At 49.9% G+C, this 23,668-nt stretch overlaps 1 protein-coding gene across 1 annotated transcript in view; it reads right to left on the bottom strand.

Moving 5' to 3' along the window:
• SLAMF6 (SLAM family member 6) overlaps positions 1-23,452 on the bottom strand; it is a 29,961-nt gene extending 6,509 nt beyond the window's left edge. Inside the window, exons 1-9 of the mRNA XM_044991193.1 lie at positions 23,257-23,452; positions 15,225-15,551; positions 11,882-12,148; positions 10,112-10,138; positions 8,605-8,727; positions 7,268-7,306; positions 3,645-3,697; positions 2,527-2,619; positions 1,262-1,363 (exon numbers count right to left, since the gene is read on the bottom strand). Coding sequence (XP_044847128.1) covers positions 1,262-1,363; positions 2,527-2,619; positions 3,645-3,697; positions 7,268-7,306; positions 8,605-8,727; positions 10,112-10,138; positions 11,882-12,148; positions 15,225-15,551; positions 23,257-23,314 — 1,089 coding nt within the window. The 5' untranslated portion in view covers positions 23,315-23,452. The remainder of the gene's footprint in view (positions 1-1,261; positions 1,364-2,526; positions 2,620-3,644; positions 3,698-7,267; positions 7,307-8,604; positions 8,728-10,111; positions 10,139-11,881; positions 12,149-15,224; positions 15,552-23,256) is intronic.
• Positions 23,453-23,668: the final 216 nt, after the last annotated feature.

Raw genomic sequence — 23,668 nt, 5'->3', positions numbered from 1 at the left:
CTGCGGAGCCCGGGGCCCGGGGCAAATTGCCCCCTTTGCCCCCCCCTCTGGGCGGCCCTGGGGAGCTCCGCGGGCCGCAGGGAAGAGCTCCGCGGGCCGCATGTTTGAGACCCCTGCTCTATAGCCTTAGGCAGAAGCAGCGGCAGGCAGCTGGCAGCAAAACAAGGGAGAGGCAGGGGCTGTTTTTTTTTCAGGCAGGGAAGCTCCCAGATGGGGCAGGCGGGGGGGACGCTCCGGGGCCAGGGCCCGCTCCAGGCAAGGCCAGGGGAGAAACTCAGCTCCAGATATTGGTGGAGCAGAGCCCCCAGCCTTGAATATTCCTGGTGCTCGGGCACCACGAGCCCATATAACCTGCCGCCCCTGCTAGGTTACCAGGGGCAGGTCTGTTCTCACGGGGGATAGAAGGACTCATGGGAGTGTCTAGAGTGCTGGGCTCAGGTTAAGATTACAGCGGGTGACATTTTTCAACTGAACCTTAATTTCAGCAAACCATGCAGATTTGGCAACATCAAACCGCTTCAGGAATTCGTCTGGGTTTGGCTGAATTGTTTGTCTCAGAACTTTTTTTTTTTTAATCAATGTTTTGACATTTTTTTATGAAATGTTTTGCTTTTTTGTTTGTTTGTTTGTTTCACAATTACTTGTTTTGAAATTTCCTTTATTTTTTTGAAATTCACAAATGTTTGAAAATGCTTCGAATGGAACTAAACCATTTTGTCCAATCCCAAAGGGTTTTTTTTTCTTTCTACTTTTCAATTTGTTCCAAATAATCCTCCCCCTCCCTCCCCACAGAAGTTTAGGTTGAAGTGTTTCCCCTAGCGCTCCTCTTGGGTGAGGGGGCTCCCCTGTCCCCTACGGGGGGGAATTCCCACTATGCCCCAAGCCCAGCTCTGCCACAATCAGGCTGTTTTTCCTGCTCTGTAGCGTACTTACCCTCCAGTCACCGCCCCACCCCCACAGCTGACTACTCAACAGTCCCTCTCCCCCTTAGGGGCCAATTTTTGCTCCCAGTTACTCGGTGGAGAATCGCACTGAAGTCAATGGAAGTTGCAACCAATTTAGGCCCCGACTCTGCATGCTGCAGCTCATGACTAGAGCCCACTTGGCGTCAGCGTTGCTCTGCAGGGACGCTGGGGTCCGCCCACATGATGCCATTGCAGGATCGGGGCCCAGCTGGATATAGAACGTGGCCTCTCAGGCAGCCCTGGCCCTACACGCCCTGAATTCCACCCTCTGATAACAAGGTGCAAACCTCTCGTGCCTGGGTTGCCTGGTTGACTGTGACATAAATGGTTTTCTCGCCCTTCTCCGTGGACTCCAGGCCGTCCTTGCCCAGCTTCTCATCATCCGTTTGCGGAGGCGACTGCAATGAAAGAGACAGAGCTGTCACTCTTCCCGGCAGGAGACAAAAGCTCCGAGCGCTGGGAGGTCCGGGCTGGAGTCCTGGTCCCGCTAGTGTCAATGGGGCTGGGAGTTTGCTCTGAGCCAGGGGTCCCCAGTGCGTGAAAGCTTCCCTCTGGTTCGGCACTGGGTGGGGACTTTGGGGGTGCGTCTACACGGCTCGCAGCAGCAAGGCTCCGAGCCCAGGCCCACAGACTCAGGGCTCGCAGAGCTCAGGCTCCGAATATGTTGTGACTCGGGCTCGAAGCCTCTCTCCCCCCAGCTCCTGCCTGAGCCGTAACATCTACACAGCTGTCTTCAGCACCACAGCCCACGTCTGATCTGCCGACCTGCTGCTTGCGGTGAAAGCAGGTGACCGGCGCCTGATTCTCCACTGCTCCGGCGCAGTCATTTACCCCAGTGCAGAACACTCCCATCCTGAGCTGGTGGCACCCTACGGGGCTGTCAATCAGCACAGAAGGGGTGGGACTATGGAGAATAGGGCCCAGGGCATCTGGCAACCTCACTGGCCTCACTTCTGTGTCTTGCTCTGGGCTGATCTGGAGGCATAAAGAGGGGCAGGGGAGGCTCCAGCCAAACCTCCCAGGTGCAGCGGGGTTTCCCTGGGGGTACAGGGTGTCCTTACAATACCTGCAGAGGCCCTCGCCCAGGGCCACGCCGGGGGTGGACTGGGAAAGGATGCAACTGGTGGCTGGGGAACTGTGAGCTCCCACTATCCTGGGCCCCTGGGGCTGCTCTAAGTTGTGCTGTGGGGGCTCGTCCCCTTCCCAGACCAGATCTCAGAGCATAAAGGGGAGATAAAGTCTCCTTTGCCCTGTCTCTCTCTGCACGGCCCCCTGCCACGCTCTGTCTCCTGCAGGGCTCAGCACAGAACTCAATTCACTGTGTTTAAGCATCGATTGTCATCCTTGCATCCAAGCATCTCATTGATGTCCAGGTCATTGTCCATAATTTCCCTGAAATCAGAGTGCACCCAGCCATGGGCCCGTTACGCAAGGGGCGGGAGGTTGTTATTAGAGCCCATAGCAAGCTAGGGGTCAGCGGTCACAGTGTTTACCTCTGCCAGCCTGGAGAAGGAAACCCTGGCAAAGAAATATACAGGAAAGCACGGTGTAGCGCTCCTACCTGATTTGGGCTCTGGACCGTGGCATAGATCGTTTTCATCTCGTCCTCCTTGGTCTCCAGCCTCCCTTTCCGAGTCCCTGTTCTACTGGAAGGCTAAACAGACAGATCCCCCCATAGCATCCTTTACTGAGCCGGACACAGATTTGCAGCAGCTGAGTGAAGTGGCTTTAAACAATGCCTGGCAGAGTCAGGCCAGAGTGAAATCATCACCAAGGCAAACAAGGCCGAAGCTGTGTCCGAATTAGAGTTCGGTGAAAATGTTTTGGCAAATAGCGAATTTGCCCAAAATGCATTTTTCGGTGCATTACAACTCTTTGCAAATCGGGGGTCAATTCAGCAAATGGTTTTGGCCAATAAGGGGCTTCAAAGTGAACATGTTTTGTTTTAACTCTTCCATTCTGAAAAACGTCCTTTCTACCACTTTGAAACAAAAGAGTTTGATTATTTTGAAACCACAAATCATTTCAAAATTTAGTTATTTTTTTTAAAAGGGGGCGGGGGCAAAAAACACTTGAAATGACCCAAAATGAACTGGGAGGGGGAAGGTGAAAAAGATTTCATTTTGGGTCAAGTTAAACATTTTGCTTCGGCAAAAGAACTCTGCAAAAAGTTAGTTTCAGTTCGAACCAACATTTTTCTGGTTCAGCCCCTGAACTGAACAATGATTTGCTCAGCTCTAGTCTTAATTCTTAGCTGAAAGGCTCCCATCCCACAAGGGCTTCCGGACTGGACACCGGGCATGGGATTCCTCCCCGTCCCGTGTGGAGGCCGGTTCTGTTGGGTCAGGGCCCTTTGCAGCGCCAAAGGATCGGAACGGCTGCTCGTTCTCTCTAAGAGCAGCTGCCGCTTTCAGCTCGACCGAGCATTATTGCATGTTCCAAAGGGACCTCAAACATTTTCTGGCTGCTTCCATCCCTCCTCCTCTTCCCCCATCACAAAGTGACCCCAGTGTTTCTGCTACCCCACTTGTCCCTTGATTGGGGCCCCACAGTTCTGTGCGTGTGGTAAATCTAAGGCACTGGTACCATCAACCCATCCTGGCTAGTCTTCTGCCTAAGCCGACCCACTGCCTTGAACTGGTAACGGTTTCACCACGAGGGAGCTTTAAGTGAACTCACCAGTGGCAAACTACCGACTTGGGCGTAAACCGTGTTTTTTTCTGCATCAGCCTCTGCAATGAGAAGAACGTGAGACGTAAGTGAATGGAACAGACCCCGCTGCCAATGGAGACTGGGCACCGGGAGACACTGGACTCATGACATAGGGCTGGGCGGCAGGGCCGGTGCAACCATTTAGGCGACCTTAGGGCGCTAGGATTTGGGGGGCAGCATTTTCTTCGGCAGTGACCGCGACAGCTGGATCTTCGTCCACCCCGGTCGCCACCAGCATTTAGGCGGAGGTTGCTGGGGCAGGGGAGCGCGGGGAGGGCCGCCTGCAGCAAGTAAGGGTGGTGGCGGCACGCAGGGGAACGCCCCGCCCCAGCTCACCCCTGCCCCGCCTCCTCCCGAGCATGCCGGGGCTGCTTCACTTCTCCCGCTTTCCAGGCTTGCGGCACCTAAGCTGATTGGCGCCGCAAGCCTGGCGCTGCAAGCCTGGAAGACGGGAGAAGTGAAGCAGCGATGGCGTGCTCGGGGTGGAGGCGGAGCAGGGGTGAGCTGGGGTGGGTGGGGGTGCATCAGGGAGGAGGGTGGGGAGCTGCCGCGGCGGGGGAGGCACCTCAGGGCGAGGGCTTGGGGACGAGGGAGGGCGCAAGGTGGAAGTTTCACCTAGGGCGCGAAACATCCTTGCACCGGCCCTGCTGGGCGGTCCCCCTTGCTGTGCCCTCATCTGTTCTGTACGGTAACTTCAGACAGATGGAGAGAACGTGCATTCTCTTCTCGCGTGAGTGCTTAGGGAAATCTGTGTTATTTCTGATCCATGTTACTGGGCTCACTGAACTGGAGTCATTAAAGATCCCTGGGCACTTTGTGAATGACCAGGGGGGTTCACCTAGAACCAGGCCAGACTCTAACTCTGGGACCTGTAGCAGTGTTGCTATGCAGTATTAAACAGCTGCCATGTTCCCCCTCAGAGGTGGCTGCATTACAGTGATGGGTGACAAAAATCTCCGTAAACTTTGTCAATCTTTTTGTAAGGCACTTTGGGATACCTAGGGATGAAAAGTACTAAGTAACTATTCAAAGAATAAATAACAGGTGACTAGTTGTCTGTGGAGCTTTTACTTTTAGTCAAATAAAATACTTTTAAAATTATTAATCTAGTAGCCCTAAATAATAGCAGGAGGGGGTTAAAGAGGGGAAAATACTTATATTTCTTCAATTCCTCCCTCTTTTTTTGTTGAAATTAAAAATTCTTTAGAAGCTCAACACTTTTCTAGAAACTTGAAAATTTGCAACCAGTTCTACACTTGCTTTGAAACAGAGAAAAATGTAAAAAAAAACGAAAACATTTTGGGGGGGAAGAGGAAGGGGAGGGTGAAAATTCAAAATTTGTGAATTTTTTACAATCAAGATTAGAGAAATTGCTCCCAGCGCTCTGATACCACCACTGAAACTTAAAACTAAACCAAACTAGCAGAGCCCCGTAGAGGGTTTGGATATCCACGTTCAGACATCTCCAGCCACAAAGAGCAAACCAGGTACTTCTCCATGTATGTAGCCTTTATTTCAGATTAAGGAAAAACAACAAAGAGAGAAGAAATATGAAGTCTCCATGGGAGAAAGAGGAATAGAACACAACTCCAAAACGAGTTATCAAAAGTCTAGGGAATGGGAAACAATTGTTGAGTGGCGACAATCCCGGCATCTTTTCTCCTTCCGTTTGGTTTCTTACAAGGACATTTATACTTTGCAGCTTGAGAGGTTGGTCTTTCTGATTCAGGGAAGCACTGAAACACATGGCTAGCTTTAATAGTAACTTGCCTCTTGTCTAGAGCTTTTTATCAGTCGATCTCAAAGCGCTTTACAAAGGAGGTAATTATTCCCATTTTATGTAAAGGGAAACTGAGGCACTGAGCAGAGAAACTGACTCCTCCATGGTCACCCGGCAGGCTAGTGGAAGAGCTGGTACTAGAACCCTCATCTCCTGAGTCCTAGTCTGGGCACTGTCCACTAGGTAACACTGCCCATCAAAGCCAGCTTTAAGTCCCATAACCTGCACAGGGGCTTACGCAAGTGCTTCAGTGTTTTCCTGAATACAGACACTTTCCTAGAGTGGGACAGCGCGATTCCTCCTTATGTTCCATCTCCCCCAGCTTCTGCGTAAGTCTTTAAACTTGTCAATGTCATTCTTCTATTTTCTTAGTTCTTGTGGGATCTTTTGCTGTTGCTTTCAGCTGCATTTGCATTAAAACACTGTTCAAAGTTACAAGTCCCATGCTTCCAAAACTTCCTTCGTTTCATTCAGCCAGAACCTTTCCATATTCCTGTAAGTGTCCATTCCACCTTTCTATTTTTCTTCCCTTTAACCCGGAAATCTCTCCCACACTCCTTCACTTTCTCTGAGCTACTTGTCGTTTTACCGTCCCATCCTCACGACCGCATCTTTGTCCTTCCGGGAAGCGGAGAGTAAAAGGTATTTTCATGCCCAGGTGCCTTTTATTCCAGTTTTAAAGAAAACAACAGACAAAGGAAGAACAAATGTAAAGTTGCCAGGAGAGGGAGTGAGAGCCCAGTGTGTGTGACTGGCCCTGCGACATGCTGCATCTGAGAAGCAACACAAAGTGACACCTGCCTCACTGCTACCTACCCACAACCCTTCCCGTGGCTGTCCTGTGCAACCAAACCTGCCAATTGGCAGCACCAGGCTTTGGCCTCTGGCCTAATCCCTGCACTAAGATCTCCGGCTTTTGGCCACCTCCTGTATTTTCTTGGTAGATGGGGCTGCATAAATGTCCCTCCTCCTCCCCTACCAGCCACTCAGCTCGCAACCTTGCCCTCATCTCCTCCAGTGAGAGAGACCGATGGAGTTGGGGGTGAGCTGAGGGGTGGCAGTGTGAGGAGCAGATGGCAAGGAGTTAATGTCTTGGGTGGGGGGCAGACCCGCACGAGAGGGTATCCAGGCTAAGGGAGCTGGATTGGAGTGTAGCTGAGGGGGGTCAGGCTGAGGTGTGGGGATTGGATGGGGAACCAGCCAGAGGGGGCACAGTCTTATGGAAATAATCCATTTTATAGTAACCCCCTGAGCTGTGTGAAGACGGTACAATTTACACAGCAAATGGCCAAGGGAAAGGAGCAAACCACCTTGCGTTCGTGTCAGTTAACTTCCCCTCTACATTCAGCCCCAGCCGTTTGCTCCTACATGTGGTGTGGTAGCTCCTGTGATGCACCACGCGAGAAGCAGGAGGAATTAACCCTTTGGCTGTCCGGGGGTGTTCCCAGACGGGAGTTATTTACAAAGTTAATTCTGCAGTTAGCCAATGACTGTGCTTTACTCGAGGTTCAGTTCAGCAGTCGCTGGGTGAGATTCTGTGTTGTGCAGGAGATCAGGATCCTTGGCTTGTCTGGGATAAGGGCCTTCTTCTTGGGTTGGTTTTGCTCAGTGCCTCGAGCCGGGGGCTGCATGAGGCGACAGCAATAGCACACGATTGTAACTGTCCCTTCTGGCCTTAAAATCAGAGTCTGTGTTTGCCCCAAAAGGGAAAGGGGCTGAAAATCAGACTTGGGAAGTAAAATGCACTGGGGGGGGGGGGTTGTAAGGGGGGTGCAGGCCAGGGGATCAATGGGACACAGAAGACTCTTACCTTCACCGCCAGCAGGTCCTGGAGTGTACTTCTGCAAGGCTGCAATGGAAAGAAACAAAAGGGGACGTGAATTAAAAGACCACAGATCAAACCAAGAGCAAAACGTTGTTGCTTCCTCTGGGGTTTTCAACCTTCTCCACACCTGGAACCCTCCCTGTCCCCACTGGGGGAAGGACAGGCTGGTGGGGGGGAGAAGCAGAGAAGGGGCCTTGCAGCTCGGATGCTGACATCCTGCACAGTCTCCAAGCAAAGCCCTGCTGCAGAGGCAGCTGTTCCACTCCCGGGGGCAGGGACGTCCTTGCTGCCCTTTGCAGACCCCCGACCCAAAGCTAGTCCAGCGACCCACACTGACGGGCTGCAGAGAGTAATCAGCAGCCCCTTCCATGAGTGCAGAGTCCAGGCCGGGACATAGGGAGACTGAGCCTTACACACTGAAAGTGGGTAGGAATGGCCCCCTGAGAGCCCCCATGCACTGGGGACCTCCCTGGCTGTGTTGGAGCTGGCAGAAGGGCTCTGCATCTGCCCTGCTACAGCACCTGGTGTAGGGGACAAATCAGGAGTGTGGCTGGAGTGCACTGTGCTGCAGCTAGTCTCAGCAACCCAGGGCCACAGGGAGCAACAGGGAGGAGAACATAATTAGATCAGCCTCGGGGCTGCTCTAACTTACAGCAGGGGAACATGGGAAGCAGAAAGGTGGCAGAAAACCGCCTGACCTCTGTCCTTGCTCCAGTAAACAGCACCTGACAATCAGGGCCCACTGACTGTAGCAGCTCTAGGTAGTACGGAATGGGAGTTGGGGAGCCAGAGAGGACCACAGAGTCTGTCTTTGTCCAGCAGCCTTGACAAAGATTCTGTTTGTATTCCTCAGAGCCCAGCCCTGCCTCTTCTCTACCGCGAAAGTCATCACAGGCTGCTCCAGCCTATGTCCAATGGGAGAGTTATTCTCCCCAGAGGGCATGAGGGGCTAATCTGCCACCCCTCCTCTGCAGCGGCCAGTGGAGTTAAACTGTGTGTGTGTGAGGTGGGGGACCCTTTGCAATCTGTACCAGCCCCCTCCCCTGCCTTCGTTAGCAGCATTGCATCTGCCTCAATCCAAACGCCTCCTAGCCCAGTGTGCTCCTGTCGGGGCTTGGGCTTTGCAGTCACAGTCCAGCCTTTGTACTGTGTCAGCTCCGAGGGGCAGGGGCCTTTGCCTTGCAAAGCATCATGGTCCTGCCTCAGTGCAGGGGGCGGGACGGGGTGACCTCTTGAGGCTCCTTCCAGCCCGACATTGCAATGATTGACGCCTGTTGTGCTGCAGAAGCTGTTGTTATTCCACCCCCAGTGAAGAAACTTACCTCTTTTGCGCCTCTGTGTGTGCACGAACCACAGAGCAATGATAAGGCCGACAATGAAAATACCGGTAACAATTGGAACCACAATTCTAGCCGTGTGGGCAGATTGGGACTCAGGTGGGTTTGCTTAAAAGAGAAGATAAATAGTTCTGTGACAGTGAAGGAAACGGCCATGAGATGTAACAGAAAAGCGCATTCCTCTACCCTACAACAGGATTCCCGTGTGGGCTGCAGGTCGGCAGTTTTCAAACCATCTCCCGAGAACCACCAACAGTTTGCAGGCCCCTCTCCTGCTGCTACAGCCAGCCAAGCAGCAGGGGATGTTTGGGAGGCCGGGTCCTGCCTCAGCACTGAGTGCTGGTAAATAACCCTCGTTCAGAGACGGCTGTTTGTCCTGCTGACCAGTACAGTCGCCTTGTTCGCTTGGCCTCCCTGGTCTGTCTGTATCCAGCTGTCTCCTGTCTTATCTCTTTGGGGCAGGGCCCCTCCTCTTTTGTTCCGTGTTTGCACAGCACACTGGGGTCCCCGCTCATGACTAGGGCTCCCAGGTGCTACAGCAATACACATAAATAATTACTATTATAGTGTAGCCGCTCCATGGTTTTACAGTGAGGGGAAAATGGCAGATGTATCATGCAAGGACACAACACATTTAATTTAAAAACAAACTAACTTGGGGAGCTTTGGGCCTCAATCACATTCACACCACGGCCCCTCCCATCACTCTGGCATTGTAAAGCAGCCTTAGAGTGAGTGTAAATATAATTTCCACCCCAGTTTGAGAGCCCTGCATGCTGCCATTGCCACGTAAAGGCGCCGGAGGAAGAGTTTTCGAGGGGGAAATACAAAGCACCTGATTTACATTGACACCGAGTTCAGTGGACAGACAAAGCCAGAAGTCCATGGAGCGACGCCGATTTCTATTTGCTGAGGATCTGTCCCGTTTTGTTTACGTTCCTCCAGATGCTTTCAGTGCTCCAGCCCCATAGGGGACCCCAGCAACAGCCTGAGTTATTTCCCTGTATCCATGCCAAGGCCTCCTGGTGTGTCTCCGCAGTGATGTTTTCCAATGGAGCTAAAGCGTTTCTTCCATTTAAACCCAGGTTTGCTCCTGAATTACCACTTATTGGGCCAGGGTCCCCAGCTAATGGAAAGCGGCACAGCTGTACTGACTTCAGTGGAGTTCCACTGATTTACACCCGCTAAAATCTCCAATATTGCCAACCTCAAATGTCCAAAAATCATGAGATTCAAAATAATAAATTTTATTTTTCTTCTGTTTATTGAGCACTTCGGGGTCTATAGCCCCAGGGGCTAGAAACCTAATTCTCCCCCCTCCCCAAATAAAAGCTGTGATTCTCATGTAATCCCATGATTCCTGGAGCTGAGGCTTGAAGAAAAACACCAACTATCACAATAAAACTGTGAGAGTTGGCAGCAGTGGATCTAGCCCCCCGAGACAGTAACTAGCTGACAGTTAAAAGCAGACAAGATGGTAGGAGTGGCTCACCAGTGGTGGTGGTGGTTGTTGTGGGTGCTGACGTCATGTGGTAAAGTGGCGTTGTTGCAATGTGCGTGATGGGATGCAGCATAGGGAAGAGAATGGGGACAAGGGAATAAGTGTATCTGGAAAGACTTCATGTTCCCGACACAGACCCAATGCCAAGGAAAAGCATGTGTGTGTGCATGAGTAATATCCCTTGTGCACCCAACCACCCCCCATCCCCTCTCCACCCACACCCCCCATCGTGGGGTAGCAGGAAGCGGGAGGGAACTGATAGGGCAATTCTCTTTCCTCTGGATTTTCACTAGAGGAGAAGCCAGCATTAGAGTCTGTCTCTTCCCTGGGGGAAGGGCAGCTGGAATTTATTCTTCCCTTTTCCACCCACCCTCATAGAAAAGGGACAGATCTTCCTGCATGTGAAAGGAGGCAAGTAGGGGAACTCCCAGCCCCCTGGACTGTTCTGCTTTTCCCATCAGATGTTGGGGCTGCTCCAGCTACTGGGGGGATGACTTGGGCGCCTCAAAACTTTCCCAGCCAGGCACCAGCTTCTCCCACTACCCCGCTCCCCTGAGGGAGATCCCTGCTCCTTCTGGAAACACCTAAACATTAAAGCTGAGCAAAAATGTCCATCCCACGTGACTTTCCAAAATGTTAACGTTTGTTTTCATCCCAAATTATGACACCGAGTCCAAATACTGAAGCTTTTCACTGAACAAAAAAAATCAATTCGGAAATGTCAGAATGAAATATCAGAGGGGTAGCCGTGTTAGTCTGGTTCTGTAGAAGCACATTTTTAATCGTAGTGAGAGATTTAGACATTTCCTGAATCACAACATTTTCTTATGGGTCCGTTTGATATTAAACAGCCTCTAGCTAGGTTGCCACACTGCCTCTTGGGAGTTGTAGTTCTGATGCTTCCCACCCTCAGCTTTTGATGATGGGAAAGGTTCCCCGCTTGGACTACATCTCCCAAGATGCACCACAGCCAAGCTGGATCAATCAGAGGGGATGCCACAGTGCATCATGGGAGATGCAGTCCAGACAATGAGTGCAGCGCATAGGAGAGAATGAAGCACACAAACTAAAACTCCTTTGAGGTACCACAGCTCCTAAAGCAGATGTAGTTTAACAGTGAACTGACCAGAAACAAAATATTTCATTTAGATTTTCCTAACAGAAAAATCAATCTTTTTGGCAAAATCAAAATTTTCCTGTGCAAAATTTCAGTTTTAGCAGCAACTGCATTTTCAGTCAAAACCATTTTGATGAACGATTCATGAGCAGCTTTACTAAATATCACCAAAAAATGCCAGTCTGGTGATATTTATAACCCAGCCAGGACCTAGAACTGCCAGAAATGTTGTGCCATGATTTGAATCTCAACATTTCTAGCCTTGAACCAAAAAGGTTTGGATAACCTTCGATAAGCATCTGAACTTCTGAACCTGTGCTTATCCCATATTGGGCCTTCCACTTCTGCAAGGTTCAGCCATCACTAACTGAAAAGACTGCTGGGTTTTGCTTTTTTAACTCCCTGTTAAAGAAGCTCTTATACAGTTGTGCCTGTTAGGGTACAATTCAGTTCTCAGGAAATGTTCTTTTTGCTCTCCTGTAACACAAGCAGGGCTATAAAACTGTCACTGTTACGAGCCTGATACTGCCAGTGACCTGGGAGATGAGCCCGTTGCAGACTGGCAGGAGGGGTCCGTTAGCTGCTATAGACGTGCAGGGTTTGTTTCTGTTTTAAACAGGAGTCTTTCCCACAGAGGGACTTACCTGCACAAAGGCCCTGTGCAGAGGCGGTTGTGGAGCTGTTACTGGCAGGGTTCTGGGCTGTGCAGGTGACATTCAGGGGAGCATCCCAGGGGCGCAGAGAGATGTGCAGAATGGACACATTGGGTACCACAGCGCCCCCTGCTGTGTGAGTCCAGCTGTAGGTCACATTGTCCCCTCCATCCCCGACGGTGCAGGTCAGGTTGTAGTTACAGGTTTCATTCTCACAGGTCACTGAGTCACAGCGGACAGTTGGTGCCGGTACTTGCTCTGTGAGGGGTGGAGAGAAGAAACCCAAATGTGAGAACACTAATCTGATGAAAAATCACTGCAGGTTCTTACAAGAATCTGCCCAAAATTACCAAGAGAGCAGAAGCATCATTATAGAACGAAAGGAAAAAGACCTATTAGGTCACATCCTGGGCCAGATTTAAATGACTCAAGAGATGGAATCACCCAGTACAGATGCGTGCAGAATGTGATGTTTGTATTCAGGAGCCTTTACGATTGAGAAATATCCACATTCTGAACATCTTCTACTGAGGGTTAATATTTCTGTGCACTTCGCATCCTTATTATTAGCCACAGCATTGCATTAGGGGATCCATTTCACACATAATAATATAATAGAGACACACGGCCTTTCAGAATGAATGGGCCAAATTATGTGCTCAGTTATGCTGATTGTATCCTGCTATAATCACTTGACAGTTCTTTCCTCCAGAGACAGGAATAAAACCTGGAATCTTATTCCTTAAGTGCAGAAACACAAATAATTTTGTAACTCATTAGCAAAATGTGTTTTATTAAATTCCCCTACCCCCAAGGAACTGGTCCACATAAAGGATAACAACATACTTCTTCTACTTGTTACTCCTATAACTCGAGGGGGAGCTGTCTGGGCTATGGATCTCTGGAAGTCCTGGGTTCAAACCCTGCTGAAAATCCATTCAGGGAAACAGTAATATCTGATGTACTTAAAGACTGATGCCTTTCACCAGCTCTTAATCCAGAGACTTTTAATATTTATGATTATAACGTACATGCAAATTGTTTGCAAATGTGCAAATTAGCTCATTGAATAATTTGCATTAAATGTCACAAATGGTGGTGCACAAAACTTGGTTTCTATGTCCAGCCCGAGCTGGGGGAAAGCAGAGAAGAACGCACCAGGCAAGCTCTGGTGTCTCCAGGTATTATGCTCTGAAGGGCAGGTTTAGGCCATTTGGTTTCAAATTGTAATGTTTGTTTTGGCTTTCAAAAAAAAAACAAAAACAAAATGGAGATTTTAATTTCCTGTGAAAATATTTTCATTTCATTTTGATTCTTTTGGTTGAAAAACTGAACATTTTGTCAAAATCAAACTGTTTAAGCGAAACTTTGCATTTTTTAGAACCTTATTTTTCTACCAAAAGAATTTTCTGTTGTAAAATTTGGACCAGCTGTTATTTTATTAAGCTAGACATTATTATTGCAGTTGAAAAAGTCTGGGGGCTGTGAGAAAACCCCTCCCAGTTCAGTGTGCAACAGGATTTCAAACTCTGCAAGTTTCATTAAGCTTTAAACAAAACTTTACACAGAAGGCTGGGAACTTATTTATACGAAGGTCCCTTTACATGGCTCTGGCAGTGTAAAAAGACCTGAAAGTGAGTCCAACTGTAATTGAAGCCCAGTGTAAGGTCAGAGCAGAGTAAAGCAGCCTTAGTATTATTATTGTTTAAACTATAAGCCAGTTGTGTGGCCACACTTGCGGTTTGTTATTAAGAATGTTTGAGACCAACTAACCAAGCTTAGCCAAATGTTATTAATGCAAGACGCAGCAGTAGGAAGGAGTTAATACTTTACCAATCCTTCTGGGAAGCAATTCCTGCAGTGTTCAGCTCACCTTACGCAGAAGGTGTGCTCTGAAAATATGCAGTTAAACTACACTGGAGCTATATTTATAATATGGCTGTTTCCAAGTTAGAGAGCAAGCTGAACCCAGAGCCGCCCAGGGGGGCAAGTGGGGCAATTTGCCCCGGGCCCCGCAGGGCCCCCATGAGATTTTTTCGGGGGCCCTGAAGCAGGGTCCTTCACTAGCTCCGGGGGCCCTGGAAAACTCTTGTGGGGCCCGGGCCCCCGGAGCTTCTTCCGCAGCGGGGGTTATCCAGAATCTGGATATCCAGAACAGAAGATAAGGAAGATACAGGTGGTTACAAGAAAACTAGACAAAAAGCTGATTGGTGGGTTAAGCCTCGGGGAAGGTTCAGCCAGGGCCACCCAGAGGATTCGGGGGGCCTGGGGCTTCAGTGGTGGGGGGCCCCCGCTTCAGCAATATTGCCGGGGCAGAAGGACTCCCCGCCGCCGAATTACCACCAAAGTGGGACCCGCCACCGAAGTGCCGGGTCTTCGGCGGTAATTCGGCGGTGGGGGCCCCCTGCCGCGGGTCTTCGGAGCACTTCGGCGGTGGGTCCTGGAGCGGAAGGACCCCCCACCACCGAATTACTGCCGAAGCGGGGGCCCCCCGCCACTGAAGCCCCAGGCACCCCGAATCCTCTGGGCGGCCCTGGCTGAACCTTCCCCGAGACTTAACCCACCAATCAGCTTTTTGTCTAGTTTTCTTGTAACCACCTGTATCTTCCTTATCTTCTGTTCTGGATACCACATTCCGAGTACCAGTTGGGCCATGGATGTACATCCCAACCTGTATGAGGACAAACCATTCATGCCACTTGCCTTTGACAGGTTTTGTATCTGCCAGTGCCAAAGCTGACCTCGGCTTTGCAAAGCCTTATGGGTATTACCTTAGCATGAGCAGAAGTGCACAGCATTGTGGGAAAGGCATAATGTAATTTGGTTAATATGGCTGCCCACATGCTGTGTATAATACTATATTAATCTGGGGTGTGCTGTGCCTGACACAGGTGTATTGGCTAACAGTGTGAGTGAGAATTCAGGCCAGAGAGTGGAGGTTTGTCTGTAAGTGCTGCAATATTGTCTTAGTGCAGGCCCCTCGGTGCCGTCTGCCCGTCTAGTTCTAGGGCCTGATTTTCCTCTTTTGTGGCTCAGCAGCTTTACAGCGATGTAACTCGATTGACTTTGGTGGAGGTACTCGTGATTTGCAGTGGTGTTAATAGGAGCATCACACGCCTAGTGTGCACATCGCCACGGGACCTGGTTCTTATTACACAAATGTCCTTTATGTCGCTCTGGCAGCACAAAGGGGTGTGGGTGTCAGCGAGAATCCTGCCTGCGGTTTGTTGTATCCAAGTTTAATATTCTATGTAAAATGCTCAGTGTGTAACTTGTACATTGTTGAATGGTACAATTACCAGAAAGTAAAATAAAAAATCGGCCCCGCACTTACCGTACACGCGCAGCAGGAAGGCTCTGTGGATGCTGGAAGTGCCTGTAGCTGTGGTGATCTGAGCTCCGTAGGTGCCCGTGTCCTGCATCCTCAGGCTGGTGATCTGAAGCGAGTTGTTCTCGGGGACTCTCAGGCGTCCCTCGTAGGATGGGTCGGACACAATGAATGCGGGGGGGTTTCCTGCTGCTACAGTTACTATGCTCCTCGTTGCGTTTACTGTCCAGGCAGCAGTTCTAACTTGCTCTGCTGGGATCCCCAGGGGGAAAGTGACGGAGCCCCCCACAATCCTGCTCAGCTCCGTCGCGCCTGCCCCAGCTCTGCCGGGCCCTGCATGTTTAAAGGCAAGGAGAGGGGCTCTAGGCAGGGCCGCGCGAACATTTTTACCGCCCGAAGCAAAAAAAAAAGAGCGCCGCCCCCCCCCGCGAGCACTGCCGACCCCCCCCCCGAGCACCACGTCACGCCGACCAAGTCCCCCCCCTCCCCGAGCGCCGCGCCACCGATCCGCCCCGCCCCGCCCCACCAATCAACGTGCCGCTGTAACAGCCCCCCGCCGCGAGCGCCGCGCCGCCCAAGCCCCCGCCCCCCCGAGCACTGAGCTATCCCCCCCCCCCCATGCATTGGTATGTGTCAATCATGCCCTGATGTGGTGACATGGCACGATGACGATGGCCACATGGCCGGGTGGCATCCTGATTCTGGTTGCAGCGTTCGGTTAACGACACGTAGGTGGCTAATGGCAGCTCAGCCTTACCGTGAAGTGCCCTGACGGAGCATCTATCCCAGCTGGAGTCTGAAGAATGTACCGATGGAGGCCCCGGTTTGTCACCATGTGGCACCTGGGGTTGTCATGTGCACCTCTACAGATCCTTCAGCTTTACTGAAGTCAACAGAGCTACACTGATTCTGGCCCCTGGCTGCGCTGCACCCACTTTGCACTTATTTTTCACACGTGTAAATGACGGCACAAGGTGCTAAGCCGTGGAAAAATCAAGCTGAGAGATAGGAAATGAGGGTGTGAAGAGTTTGTTATAAGCACTGTGAGCGCAATAGGTTCCATTTAGACTTCATGGTCAGGCAGGGTTTATACCTTTCCCCAGAACGTCAGATTCTAAAAGAAGGTCCCTTAGTTCTTCGAAATGGGAGTGGACAGAATATAGATGATATTACTCCTGACTGCATCATTTCTGATCTTCCCTTGTCTCTGTAGGGAATGGGGAGCTTCTATTTCTAGTGAAATTGCTTCACAGTTTCTGAGAATTCAAGATGTTAAGCATCAGTGAGAGGGAACTGGACCTGAAAATAGAGAACCTGACTCAGTGGACGTCCATGAGTGTAGCTCTGTTGGAGCAATGCCAATTTGTGCCAGTTGATTAGTTGACAGAATGTTCCTTCTAGCACAGAGGCTTTGTGAAAACTACAAAGCATGGTATGTAACCTATAATTTAAATCAGCTTCTCTACCAGATGACTGGCAGACAGCTAATGTGACACCAATTTTTAAAAAAGGCTCCAGAGACAATCCAGAAGGGGAGGGATAGCTCAATGGTTTGAGCATTGGCCTGCTAAACCCAGGGTTGTGAGTTCAGCCCTTGAGAGGGGCTGCTTAGGGATGTGGGGCAAAAATCAGTACTTGGTCCTGCTAGTGAAGGCAGCAGGCTGGACTCAAAGACATCTCAGGGTCCCTTCCAGTTCTATGAGATAGGTATATCTCCAATTATTATTATTATTATGGTAATTACAGGCCAGTGAGCCTAACTTCAGTACTGGGCAAACTGGTTGAAACTATAGTAAAAGAACAGAATTATCTGACACAGAGGTGAACATGATATGTTGGGGAAGAGTCAGCAGGGCTTTTGTAAAGTGAAATCATGCCTCACCAATCTATTAGAATTCTTTGAGGGGGTCAACAGACATATGGGCAAGAGTAACCTGGTGGCTAGAGTGTACTTGGGACTTTCAGAAAGGCTTTGACGAGGTCCCTCACCAAAGGCCCTTAAGCAAAGTAAGTGGTCATGGGATAAGAGGGAAGGTCCTCTCATGGATCAGTAACTGGTTAAAAGATAGGAAACAAAGGGTAGGAATCAATAGTTTTCAGAATGGAGAGGTGTTATATAGTGGTGTCCCTCAGGGATCTCTACTGGGACCAGTCCTATTCAGCGTATTCATAAATGATTGGAAAAGAGGTGTGGCAAAGTGAGGTGGTAAAATTTGCAAATGATATAAAATTATTCATGCTAGTTAAATCCACAGCAGACTGTGAAGAGCTACAAAAGGATCTCACTAAACTGGGTGACTGGGGAACAAAGTGGCAGATGAAGTTCAATGTTGATAAGTGCAAAGTATTGCACATTGTAAAACAGAATCCCAACTGTCCATACAAAATGATGCAGTCTAAATTAGCTATCATCGCTCAAGAAAGCTACCAGAATGTTGGGAATCGTTAGGAAAGCGATAGACAATAAGACAGAAAATATCATATTGCCACTATATAAATTCATGGTACGTGCACACCTTGAATACCGTGTTCAGTTCTGGTCACCCCATCTCAAAAAAATATCAGAATTGGAAAAGGTACAAAGAAGGGCAACAAAAATGATTAAGGGTATGGAACAGCTTTTATATGAGGAGAGATGAAAAAGACTGGGACTTTCCAGCTTGAAAAAAGATGACTAAGGGGGGGTATGATAGAGGTCTATAAATGTGGAGAATATGAATAAGGACGTGTTATTTACTTCTTCATATAACCCAAGAATTAGGGGTCACCAAATGAAATTAACAGGCTGCAGGTTTAACACAAACAAAAGGAAGTATTTCTTCACACAACACACAGTCAACCTGTGGAACTCCTTGCCAGAGGATGTTGTGAAGGCCAAAACTATAACAGGATTCAAAAAAGAAGTAGATAAGGTCATAGAGCATAGGTCCATCAATGGCTATTAGCCAGGCTGGTCATACACACAACCCTATGCTCTGGGTGTTCCTAGCCTCTGACTAGGACAACAGGGAATGGATCACTTGATGATCACCTGTTCTGTTCTGGTCACTCCCTCTGAAGCATCTGGTGTTGGCCACTGTCAGAAGACAGGATACTGGGGTAGACGGACCATTGGTCTGATCCAGTATGGCCCCTCTTAAATTCTTATGTTCATCCCTTAATCACTGTACAAAGCAACACACAAAAATTTGCTTTATCAGTTGTAGTCCAAAGATATGGCAGTAGGACTACAGAGAGAAAGAGATTAGAGAGGGTGGTATATATTGTGATAGACAGATGAGGATATATTGCGATAGATGGATAGACAGATCGATATGGATGGGGATAGATGAATGGATGGATAGGCTGGGATGGGGATAGATGGATTGACAGGTAGATATGGGGATAGATGGATGGATAGGTATGGATAGGAATAGGTGACTGAATCGATGGATGAATATGGATGGATGGATGGACCGATACATGTGGAGACAAGGGGAGCTAGACCAACAGCCTCCCTGTGGTGCATGCATCTGCCTGTCCGTAGCAGTTTAATTTGGTGTTATGCTCTTTGTGCGTTTGCTATGGGGATACATTTTAGCAACGTGGCTCCTGGGTAGGCCACAACAGCTCCCGGTGAGGAGTGTCTGAGGCGCAAGCGAGGGCTTTCTCTGACAGATGTGTCTGGGGCAGTTCGCATCCCTAGCTGTGAGAAGGGTATGGTGGGGCCTTTGGAAAGGACAAAGAGATTGGCTGGCTCCACTACAGAGAAGTCGGCTACTTCTAGAGGTCTGGGGCTTAGGAGGCGGATGGACAAAGCGATGTGTGCTTGCCATCCTGCTGGGAAGACAGGAAGTGGTTGAAAGGCGCAGACAGGGTATGCCACAAAGTCACAGCCACCAAACACTCACCGCTGTAAAGAAGTTCTCTAAACGCCAGTCCACTCATGGGGGTTTTGCACAATTTTCGGTAACAGGAGGTTGAGTAAATGCTTCTCTTTATTGTTTCTCTCCCTCCCTCTTAAATAGATCTTGTGGGGATATTACGATGAGACTGGGGCCCCATTGTGCCAGGCGCTGCACAGACACAGAGTAAGGGCACGTCTACACTACAAGCACTCCAGCGGCACCGCTGCAGGGCTGCACCTTCGCTCTGTCGTGCCACAGTGGAGACACTCACTACGACAGTGGTAGGGGGTTTGCTGTCACGGAGTGAATCCACCCGCCCAAGAGCTGGTAGCTAGGCTGGCAGAAGAATTCTTCCAGTGACCTAGCAGCATCTACACTGAGGGTCAGGTTGGGGAGGAGGGATAGCTCAGTGGTTTGAGCATTGGCCTGCTAAACCCAGGGTTGTGAGTTCAATCCTGGCCATTTAGGGATATGGGGCAAAAATCTGTTGGATAATTTAATTGGGAATTGGTCCTGCTTTGAGCAGCGGGTTGGACTAGATGACCTCCTGAGGTCCCTTCCAACCCTACTAGTCTATGATTCTATGACCCACCTACAGCACTTGGGGTGTGAAATTGCTCATAGCCTGGAACGACATAGCGAGTCCAACCTAGCGTAGACCAGGCGTCAGAAACAGTCCCTGCCCCGAAGACCTTACAATCCAAATAGACAAGTCAGACAAAGGGCAGGAGGAGGAACGGGCTGTTGTCCCCATTACGCAGAGGTGAAGCACGGGGCAGATTTCCGAGCGTATCCTGCGGTTCCGGCTTTGCTGAGCTGTTCTGAAAAACTGACCTCTTCTGTGTGTCTCACAGGCTGAGCTCGTTTGAAAAAATGGCCTTAAATTGCCCAGCCCAACTTGCCCAAGTGTGTGGCCGAGGTGGGAATTGAGCCGAGATTTCCCGTAACTTAAGCACAAGACCGTCCCTGTCCAAATGCAACAATGGGACCCACTGCTGCAACATGCCGAACCCCCTCAGTTTCTAGTGAGGTTAATGGCTGCTGAGAGCTATTCACACCTGAGACCAGTTCTTTGGATTTCACTGGCCGTTCCAAGGGCTGTACTTTCTAGGGGAAGAGGGAGATAAACTGCCTCACATATATCCAGTGTCATACAGGACAGGCCTGGAAAGGTTGAAGTTGCAAAGCGGAGAAGTGTCACAGATAGGCAAGTGCCCACAGTGTACGCAGCATCATTCAGCAAAGCTGTCCTAGGGCCCATCTACAGTGCGTGTAAACCCAGGCGTGTGTGACCCCCAGGAGTGTGGACTCAGTGTTCCCAATCCTATGGAAACCTGAGTATATAGTTGCTGGATCCGGGTTTCATGGCCATGCTAATGTGTCCAGACTGTGCTACGCAGACCTTCTGACTCGGGCCTGTGGCTTAAGCTGCATCCGCACTGCAAAATGACAGGGCTTGAACCCCAGGCACAGCAGGAGTCAGGCTGTGATCCTCCTCCCCGCAGCAAGGTCCTAGGACCTGGGTCCTGAGTGCTCGTTGACCCCAGGGCCGCCCGGGGGGGGGCAAGAGGGGCAATTTGCCCCAGGCCCTGGGCCCTGCAGGGGCCCCCATGAGAGTTTTTCGGGGCCCCTGGAGAGGGGTCCTTTACTCGCTCTGGGGGCCCTGGAAAACTCTCACGGGGCCCAGGCCCCCAGAGCTTCTTCTGCTCCAGGTCGTTGTCGGCAATTCAGTGGTGGAGGGTCCTTCCGCTCTGGGACCCATCGCTGAAGTGCCCCGAAGACCCGCGGCAGGGGGTCCTTCCGGCACTTCGGCGGTGGGTCCCGGGGCGGGTCTTCAGCGGCAATTCAGCAGCGGGGGCCCCCCGCCGCCAAAGACCCCAGGCCCCCTGAATCCTCTGAGCAGCCCTGGCTGACCCAAGGCCGCCTGGTTTGTGTGTGGTCAGAAGGGGCGCCTGGGCTCAAACTTGAGTCAGAGCTTGGGCTTAGGGTACAGTGTAGACGTCCCCAGTCAGCCTGATCCAGTTCCCATTGAGGTCACTGGAAAGGCTCCCAGTTCCAGCAATGGGCACTGGATGAGCTGCGTGGTCAGTGAACGATGGTGTAGCTTGCTCTTGGTCAGCTCAACTGCACCGGTCTGTCTTTTGCTGAGAGAAGAAGTGGAGAAGTAAAGGTCTCCTCGCTCGTGCACACATTGTTGATCAGGAAGCAACTGGATGAGCTGCTGCTGGCACATACCAGTGTGGGAAGATCAATCCTGCAAACACTTTTTGATAGTTGCCACCTGCCTCGGGTGACCAGACAGCAAGTGTGAAAAATTGGGACAGGGAGTAGGAGGGGTCATAGAAGCCCATATTAAAAAAAAGCCCCAAATATTGGGACTGTCCCTATAAAATCCGGACATCTGGTCACCCTACACCTGCCAGTGTGGTGGAGCATGAAAGACAAGCCATAAATAGACAGTTATGTTTCAGGATATCAAAGCACTTGCAGTCCACATAATGGTGAACGTCTTGTACAACAGCCTTGCAACCCAAACTGATCCTAAAGAAATAGCAAAGTTCTAAACTCTGCCAACGCTCAGAAAGGTGGGGATTGAACATGGGCACATCTTTATCTGAAGCACTGCACTGTGTTGCTAGTGTGTTATAACTGCCAAATGTAAGTGTTCAAAAATCCCAAGTCAGGCCCTCCCCAAATGAAGAGATTGGTTTAGCAATCGCTTCACATTTCCAAGTTTTCTCTGCAACCAGAAGAGCTAGAAACTTTTTTTTCAAAATAAAGGCAAGTTGAGATTTTCCCGCAGTCTCTTGATTCTAGTAGCTGGGACTTTAAGAAAAACAAAACAAAACTCTAAATATCATGAGACATAAAGCCATGAGAGCTGGTGACGCGGTAAATTCCTAGGCAGCACATGCTGTGTGCGTGACTCTTTCCTTAGCTACATTATAACTATACAGAAAACAGACAGTTTAACTAAGAGCTTGAAAATTAATAACAGAATCATTCAACCAACAATACACCTCATCAATAATTAATATGATCGATAATTATTAATCTAGCACCCAAAATGCGCTAGGCCCTGGACAAAGATGGTTCCTGCTCTGAAGGGTTTACCATTTAATTTTCTAATTTAATAATTAAAAATATTGCCCCCTATCCCGCATCAGGATACGTCAATATGACGTACATGATTATAGACACACTGAAATCTACTGGGTGCAGGGATCCCAGTTAATAAATGGGTGTCTACATTTGCTTGATGACATTCTATTTTCTCTCTCTGGACGGTTTACACGGGTAAATGAAAGAGTTCACCATAATCAAGTATCATAAGCAACATGATGCAGGAAGCAGTGAAACACAGGAGATATGAGCCACATGCTAAAGAAATATCGTTACTCTGAAGTGCTCAGGGAAATGAGGCAATTACTGGATTCCCGGGGCCCAAGTCACAGCCGCTGCTACTGACAACATGGATTTTTGTTGCTGCCGTTATGAAACTTTGTAAGACTTCTAACATTTTGCAATGAGGCACAAGACATTTTGTACAGCCCCTTTCGCTCCCGTGGTAGAGTCCAGTTCCTACTTGTGCAAGTGCCTGGCCTCAGTGATACTTCGAACAGTTATGGAGAGGGCAGGGATCACCCGCCCCATTTTACAGATAGGGAAAACGCAGACACAAAGCAGCTCAGTCACTTGCTGTCAGAGCGGCACAGCCAGGATTTAGGCCCTAACTCTCATGAATGTCACTGCTGTCTGGTAGGTCCCAGAGCCTGGAGGACCTGCTAGACTCCCCATCAGGCTGCTCCTACCTGAAGGCGACCCTGTCTGGTGCTCAGGGACCAATGTGGAATTGTGGCTCCGGTGTGTTGTAGCTTGTGGCACAAACCCCGCTGCCACTTCAATGGCTGGCAGCCTCCACAGAGAAGTGGGGAACTGACTGAGTCCCGAAAACTGAACTGCCCTCTTCTGCCTAGAGGCAGCTCCCTTCAGGCCTGGAGATGAGGCAACATGGTGCCCTGTATTGTAGCCCTTACGTCAATGGAGGAGTGCGGCCTCCAGCCTGTCTATATGATAAAGTCAGGCCGGCATTGTCCCTTCAAACACCCAGCAAAGGCAATGGACAAACTCCCTTCACAGCCCGCACTTACCGGCTTTGTAGAAAAGGAGGAGAGTGAACCACACACGCCAAGATGTCCCCATCTCCATGCCAGAGCTGGTGCAGTTTCCTGGGGCTCAAACACTCCAAGGCTTCTGAAATAAGAAGTACAGCTCCTTCCGCTCTACAATGAACTCGTGAAACCACAGCTAAATGCACTGCGCATGAATTTCCAGCGTGACACCAGCAAAGAGAACCAAGTAAGTACTGTTTCTGTATCAGAGGGGGAGCCGTGTTAGACTGAATCTGTAAAAAGCGACAGTCCTGTAGCGCCTTATAGCCTAACAGACGTATTGGAGTTTGAGCTTTCGTGGGTGAATAACCACTTCATTGGATGCATGTCAAAAGCTTTCCACTCCATCCGACGAAGTGGGGATTCAGCCACGAAAGCTCATGCTCCAATA

The sequence above is a fragment of the Mauremys mutica genome, chromosome 17 (assembly GCF_020497125.1).
Source record: "Mauremys mutica isolate MM-2020 ecotype Southern chromosome 17, ASM2049712v1, whole genome shotgun sequence".
Lineage (NCBI taxonomy): Eukaryota > Metazoa > Chordata > Testudines > Geoemydidae > Mauremys > Mauremys mutica.
This window is presented reverse-complemented; position numbering and strand designations above follow the sequence as displayed.